General features: G+C 31.1%; 1 protein-coding gene across 1 annotated transcript in view; it reads left to right on the forward strand.

The window, feature by feature from the left end:
- Positions 1–5,734, forward strand: part of LOC106461711 (barrier-to-autointegration factor-like) — a 9,653-nt gene extending 3,919 nt beyond the window's left edge. Inside the window, exons 3-4 of the mRNA XM_022388737.1 lie at positions 3–48; positions 5,344–5,734. Coding sequence (XP_022244445.1) covers positions 3–48; positions 5,344–5,490 — 193 coding nt within the window. The 3' untranslated portion in view covers positions 5,491–5,734. The remainder of the gene's footprint in view (positions 1–2; positions 49–5,343) is intronic.
- Positions 5,735–8,347: the final 2,613 nt, after the last annotated feature.

The following is an 8,347-nucleotide window of genomic DNA, read 5'->3' on the forward strand; positions in this document are numbered from 1 at the left end:
CAGCAGGAAGTCTTAGGGAAGAGGCTTGGAAACAAAGGCTATGATAAAGTAATTTTGTGTATTTAGTTTTTGTGTGAAAATTTATATATATATATAATGTAGCAGTTGTTTTAAAATTAATTTATCTAACTAGTTAAATGTAAACTTGTTGTATTTATATTTAAAGAAAAGTGACTTTTCCCCTTCAGATTCTGTATGTCATTGTTGCTTTGATCCAGATTGCCTTTTTTTTTGTCTTGTTAGTTCTCTCTGATGTTATGTATGGTGTTTTTTAGATATCTTTTACTCATCACAATGAACCTATATTTATTTTGGATATTTGAATAAAATGTAGCAGTTATTCTTCTACATTATTCAGCAGGTAATCTGTTTAAGGTTTAAATATAAATATGAAGCCCAATTATTATTCAGTTCTCTATTTGTTGTTGAGTTTTACTGGTTTTAGTATAACTGATAAGGGGTGAATTCCCCGAAACTGGTGTAACTTTGTGACAAGCAGTGACACAAATGATTGATTGAACTTTATTATCTATTTTTAATATCTTAAACAGCGTGTCTTTTGAATAATGTAAAAGAATGAAGTAGTAGCATCAGTATTTTTTAAATTCTATATAAACATAGATTCACTGTTGTGAGTAGAAGACAACTAAAAACACATAATACACAGTCTACCAATATAAGAAGCCTAGTCTTGTTTATTTGATTTACTTTTTGTACAGAGTCGTTGATGAGAGGTGGAATATCTGAAACTGGTGTAACTCAGTGACAAATGGTGAATCAAATAATAGACTGGGCTTCATATTTACTTTTAGTATCTCTTTGATGTTGAATAACTTATTGAGCATTTCCAAGGTTGGTTTTCCCTTGTGATCCTAATAGAAGTAACAATCTTTTTTTGAGGCCCCATGTTTTAGTTTAAGATAATTTTTTTACTATGTTCCCTACATTGTCACTGAATGTTCCAAACATGATTTCTTTGGCCCCTTACTTCTTGTGTTTTATCTAGTTACATTTGTAGATTCAATTGCTCAGTATTCATTGAAGGTTATAGTACAAATAGATATGTGAGCATTACCTCTTCTTTTATTTTGCACCTTGTCTTTGTTTCTGAGTTTTGAATGCCTCCTTAGTTTGTATTGTAGTTTTTCTGTTTTTTTTTTTTAACTCATGGAACAAGGATAAGTGTATATCTTATTTCACCTCTTACACCACATGTTTGCCAGTTTTGGATTGGCCTTCTTCTGACTAATCCAACTTGATGGGGAAAGTTCTTGTGTAATATCTAGCAGGGATGAAAATATGCTACTGCTTGGAGGATTTCTGCCATTTCTATAGCCAAGTTTACTATCCATCCAGTTTGTTCAAAATTTGGGGGGTGCTGGGGTTAGAGACAGAATACTAGTTGTACTAGTAAGCTCAATCTGAGATTGCCTTGTCTGCTTTGAGGTTAACTTTAAACCAAAATGAATATGCAAGCCTCCCTTTTAACTGGCTAATTGATGGACCAACCAGTTGCAAAACAGCTTTTATCCAATGGTATCTGAATATTTTGAAAGTGCACAAAATTTCATAAGGTGCAATGGCAGATAACTGAAAAGGATCAGCAAAGAGGTAGGCTTTAAATTTTTTGCTATGCACCTATTTACCAATTTCTTTAAAAATGGCTTGGAATAGACATTTTTATGTGTGAAGTCATGTAGATGGAGTTAAGTTAGACAGAGATGGACATAAACTGATGAAAGTTGGGGGAGAGAAGCAGGTATACCACAAAATTGTTTTTAATAATTAAGGACTTTTTTTTTATGAATGACAACATATTATAAATGTATTAATTTCGCAGTTTTGAAGTTATTTTCAGTCTCATAAGTTGTTTTTTTTTTTCCATTGCTCCAAATAATCTTGTAACATATTACAATACAGAATTTATAGATCTTATAAAGTAAGCAATATTCTGAAAATTGTTGAATCTCTAAGTCTAAGTTCAAGGGAGGTCCAGTTCAATCTACACTTTGATCAGCATGTGTTATTGTGATATACTAGTTTTGGAGAATTCCATTTCTCATCAGTAACCCTGATCACAGTGTAGATTGAACTGGACTTCCCTTGAACTTAGACTTCAAGATTAAACAATTTTCTGAATACTAAGTTTGTTATACCTGCTATTGTACAGCTATATAATGTGAAGAACTGAATAGTGGTCAATGACACTTTTTTCTTCACTTCACCTATCCAGTGTATAGGTTTTTCTCATAGTGACTATAAAGCACATTACACTAACAATATGTTTGATCTTATAAAGTATAAAATTTTTTTTTATAATATTGAAATTTAACGCATATATTGTTAAGTCAAAAACCTTGCTATCAAAATATTATAAAGACTGTTAAATTTTACGATATAATAAGAGATCTTTTTGCTTAAATGCAAGCCAGAAATTATGTTCAGTAAGTTTCATGGAATAATGAAATAAATAATTAGTCTTACTGATATAATGCATTATCTGCCATTACATTATCAAATCCCTTTATCAGTCAAAAGTTACTGAGAAATGGCTGTCACAATACATAAAAGTTCCAGCATGCATCAATTTGCTTTAAAATTTAAAGAAAAAGCTAGCAGGACAAGCATCATTTCATACTTGAACGTAATATTCTATGTGTACCTTTTAAAAGTTTGGAAATGATTATTCAATAATTTTACTCTACTAGAGTATGATTTGTACAAGAATTGCCTCAATATTTCTATAAATTATCGGCTTATATGTTAATTGGTGTGTAATTTTTATTATTGAAACACAAGTTAAAATGGCAAAATTCCAGTGTTTACTAATCATTCTAGCAGTAAATAGTGTCTATAAATGGTCTAGAACACACCAGAGAGTATATAGACCTTTTGGGCTTCTTGGTGACCCCCCTGACCTTTATGGGCTGAGACAAAGGACCAGCCAAATGTTTCATTTGCTCTTCTGATCTGTGATCTAGAGACACTGCCTACTAGGATTCATTCTTCTGGTTTGTGTTATACACCTTCTCAATGTTCAATATGGATACAGTAGTTTTGGATTGGAAGGGTTTATCACAATCTGTGGGTACTCTCTACTGTTCATCATTCCTTCTTTTTCTTCAGTTGGTTTTACACTGTGATTTGATCCTTCATATCTAAAAGGTATTGAGAGGTTTGTTGTATGTCTTTTATGGGTTCCATTTTGCCTGTCCCCTTCCCTCTCAGTAGACTATGAAGTAATTCAAGATAAGTTTTTAATGGAAGTCCCAAATATGAGTGTTCCAAATATCTCTACATACATTTTTGACGTACTTTTCCCTCATTCAGAATGATAATACCTTCTTAGATCTGAGATTTTCTCCTCATCAGTGACAGTATTACAAGTACTGCCTGTTCAGAAGCATAACATGTTGAAATCTACCATTTAAACTAAAAATGGAATTCAGATCATTAAATTTGAATTGATACCCCCCCATCCATTCTATTCTCTCCATGTCCAATCTAAGTGACATTTCAGGTAGCACCAGTCGGTTACGTGATATTATGTGCAGACATGTGAAAACTCCCTATTGATGGAAAAGAGTGGCAGGAATAAAAATTTTAATTAATACATTAATTTTCTGTAATACATCAAAAAAGACATAATCTAAACCATTATTCAACAAAACTGTGTGTTTGTCCACTTATAACTGATGAAATGCTGGACCAATTGTCTCCAAACCTGGCTTGTACCCTTACAGCCCCTCCAGATAGTAATATTGGTTGCATTCAGACTTGACCCCTCCTCCAGTGTATTCCTCATACATGGTGGCTGCTTGTAACTGGCAAACTGCTAGGTTGGTACAAAATCTGGCATATACCTATAAAGCTTCCAGAGGAGTGACATAGGGGTGTTAGGTTGGGATCTGATTCCCATATTTCACCCATCATGTTTTTTTTTAATTCTTTAATTCACTTAAACTTCTAAGATTATGTTATTAAATTGAAATTTTTAATTTTTATTATAATTATATAAATTAAACTGTAATAACCAAGAATCATAAATAATGTTAAGAGGAACAACAGAGACACATAGAAAATTTTAGATTTTTTGAGGTATAGAAATATATTTCTTTCAGGTGATATAAACTGCTGAGTGACATTTTCATAAGCCTACTGCCTATCTTTACTCCTGGTTAACTGATTTGGTGGAGGTGTCTTATAAGTAGCATTAATAAGCAAATGAATGGATGTTGAAGAAATAGGCCTAGTCAATATTATCACAGTATAATAGTTGTATGACATTACATATAAACTTCATTTTTTCTTGTTTTTATATCTCCATAAACATGCACAGTTTTTTATTATCAGGTTAGTAAAACTAGTATTTTCTGGACTGAGTATCCTCCTTGACTCACCTTGTGCTAATTTTCCAGTGAATAAGTTTTGAGTTGATATTACTAAACTAAATAAAAGTTATTTTGTTACACCATAATAAACAATTATCATATGTTTGTCAAAAAGAATAAGCTGAAAGAATTATAAGATATATGCAAAAAGCTATGCATTTGTTATCAGATATTTATCCATCTTTTTTTTTTTAAATACTTTTGACAGCAAAGCATTCTGTGTTTATCACAAAATCTAGAGCATACTTAGAACTACAAAGCTTGTTTCTCTTTGAAGTTATGAAACTAAAGTAGTAGTAGTCTGAATAATGATTAGATTACAGAGTGTAGTATTATTAGTGCTCATAGTCTGAGAATTCATAACTATAAATATTATCCAGCCAATGAAGTTTAATACATCTTTGAGAGTGCAAAATTAATATTTTTTACCATTTGCCTGTATTTATTAAACATTTCTATTAATTTACTTAGACTTGTTAATCTTGAGTTGGTTCTGTATGGGGTTTACTCCTGTCAATAAAAGTTTTTTGGTGAAAGTTCTTGTATGTTTTTCTGTTTCCTTACCTTTAGGAAAAAAAGCCATCAGTTATGAAAATTGAAGACTATTAGATTAGAAAATATACATTTAAGATTAACAAAGAAACCTTTTACAGGCCAGCTGTGTATTTAGTTGCTTTCATTTGTGGTTTCTACAACACATGCATTTTCAAGTACATTTCAGAATGATTAAAATATTTTAAATTGTGATCAAAGATCTATACATAGGGATTTGCAGTTTTATGCCTTAGTCTTGTGATAAATGCTCGGTGTTAAACACTTTGATATCTAACCTCATAAATGAAATAAAACTAAAACTAAATATGTTTTATTTTTCAGGATTTCTTGAGAAAATTGTCAAAATGCTTGTTAATTTACTTCATAATACACATGTATATTTTGTTTTTTAATGTAGGCATATGTAGTACTTGGGCAATTTCTTGTATTGAAGAAAAGTAAAGAACTTTTTATTGACTGGTTGAAAGATGCAGCAGGTGCAAACAGCAAACAAGCATCAGACTGTTACCAGTGTTTACATGATTGGTGTGAGGAGTTTCTGTAAAGTAGTAGACCAAATCTCACCAGTAGTGACTGGTTGTCACCTGTGGATTAACTTATTTGTGGTGAATATGCTACAGAAACCTGGGTTGGCTTGTATATACTTTTTTATTAATTAGCTGTGACAGATCAACTATATTCTTTCAATGTGTTATTGTATTAGTATCTCATCGGGAATTATTTTTCTGTACTTTGTGTATTTCAGCTTCTCTAAATATTCAATGTAAAAATGTTAAAGAACAGGTCATTTGACATAAACTTAATTATTTGCATGTTGATAAATACTGAGTTTGTTTTTAACATTTTGAGTTACTTAATATACATAATGTATTAATACTAAGAAAATATTAAACAAAATTGAACAGTTATTATATTTGAAGTACTTGTATAACTCATTAATAAACAAATTCAAAAAAAGCTTTGTAGTATAGAATACTATATAAGTGTTTAATTATGGTGATTTGTACATAAGTGTGTTAGTTTGAGAATGTTTTGAGTAAAATTATTTATGGTTAATTTCAAAGTAGAATATTAATTATAGGTTAGGCACTTGGCTGTAGACCAGATTCAAGTTTTGTATCTTTTTTTAATAATGTAGTCAGTTTTCAAAAAGGGGATCTTAGTATTTATGCAAACAAGACTATTGAAAAGTATTTTTTCTAATGTCTTGATTTCATCTTTGTAGAAACTTCCAGTAAAATAATAGACATTTGATTACCTTACCAAACCTTGTACTTTATACAAGTGTGAATTTTATAAATTTCTCTTGAATTTGATAATATATATGTCTGTATATGTTACACTTGTGACAGAATCATTCTCATATAAAGATTGAACTTATTTATAAAAATATACAAAGTTCATAGTTACAGCAGCTCATGATGTCATGTATTCAAGTTGTAAACTGCAGTTGTAGAGTTATAAGTAAGATACTGTAATATATTTCATTATATTCTGTGGAAGTGTGCTACTATGCCAACTTTCACAACAAAATACAGTACTAATGTGTGGAATGAAAACGGGATATCTTGACAAGACATCATACTGAACATGTAAAGCTAGAAAGAATGATTCTGGATATCAGTTTTTGCTGATCAATTTATATACTATTCTGTCAAATTTGTATTTGTGAATATCATAATTCTGTTACACAGAAGGCAAATTTTTTGTGTCATGACAGGAGTAACAAACCTGGCCAATGAAAAACCAGGAAACCAAATTTTAACTAATATTACATTTAGATAATGAATAATCTCAAACAAGAGGCAAAATGCTACATAGAATATAATGAAAAATAAATGTATGAGTAATAAATTAATTTCCTAACCATACTGGTTAGACTTAATAATAACAGCTCTTATCTCAGTACCATTGTAATGTTCATATTATCTTTCTTAATCTTAACAGAACTGAACTGCCTCACGTGTTATTTATGCAATCTTTGTACTTCAAATAAACTAGAGAATATTTTTTTATATAATTATATTTGGTAAAACCTCAGCAATTCTTATGGAACCATTATGTTTTTGTGGTTCAAAGGACTCTGGATAATGAAATGGAAAATTTGCCTACCTGTTAATATTCAGAATTTGCACAAATATAAAGGTGTTCAACTCACCAAGAACAATAAATATATTTGAAGAAAAAATTATCCAAATAAATGACTTCTGTACCATGGCTTTTTTTATCTTGTAATTTAAAATGAGACACACTGATTATAATTATATTTATAATCAGACATACCCTCCATCAAAGACAGAACTGTCTTATATTACAGTTTTCTCTACTACAAACTGGTATTGTTAATTTACGAACTTTTTAAATTAATGTGAAGCTGTTCCTTAAATTTTTTACTTGAAATTCATAAAACATTCACAGTAATATTATATCTATATATGTATATATAAAACAAGGAGTATTTGAAAATGTGGAAGACAATTGCAAAATAAATTTTATACATTTAATGTCAGGATCGACGTTTCCGATCCAAAAGTTTGTTTTTTTTACGGTAATTTTGCGTAAAGCTACACAATGGTAATCTTCACATAGCTACTTATAATTTTGAACTAGTAGATAAGAGGGAGGGCATTTAATGAGTGACACCCACCTCCAACTCTTGGACCACTTTTGTCTGACTTAATATTGGGATATGACCGTCACTTTTATAGCGCCCCCATGGTCCCAAAGTGCAGAGCGTGTTTTTTGTGAATTTGAGGATTCCAAATCGCTTCCCGTTGTTGTACAAACTCGCTCTGCAATTTGGTACATCAGTCATGCTATAAGAAGAAATGTCAAATTATACCTTTAAGTTAAACAAGAGTTGACGGTGAGTGCTGTCTTTACATCTAGCATACTAGTTCAAAATTGGGTATGGCTATTTTTGCGCGAAAATTCTAAAACAAATCTCTGCTTCATTACTTACAGTTATACATGAGAATTCGTTTCGGTTTCTTGACGTGGCTTTAATTTTTCTTACAGTTCTAACTGTTGCCCGTAAAATACAACATTCTGAAAAGAGGCTTAGACCCAAAACTCGATTCTGCCAATAAAAGTGTAAAAGAACAATCACTGAGATGTAAATATTATTCTACATTTGTAACTATTCACCGATTTTCTCCTGTAGTCATTGTCATCATTAAAAAAAAATGAAACGTTATTAGTTGGAAATATTATTTTTTTTACGACATGACGCTGGTCCAGTGATACCTTTGAATTACCAAAGTATTCTACAGGGCCCGGCATGGCCAGGTGGTTAGGGCGCTCGACTCGCAATCTGCAGGTCGCGGGTTCGAATCCCCGTCCCACCAAACATGCTCGTCCTTTCAGCCGTGGGGCGTTATAATGTGACGATCACTCCCACT

The sequence above is a fragment of the Limulus polyphemus genome, unplaced genomic scaffold (assembly GCF_000517525.1).
Source record: "Limulus polyphemus unplaced genomic scaffold, Limulus_polyphemus-2.1.2 Scaffold1015, whole genome shotgun sequence".
Classification (NCBI taxonomy): domain Eukaryota; kingdom Metazoa; phylum Arthropoda; class Merostomata; order Xiphosura; family Limulidae; genus Limulus; species Limulus polyphemus.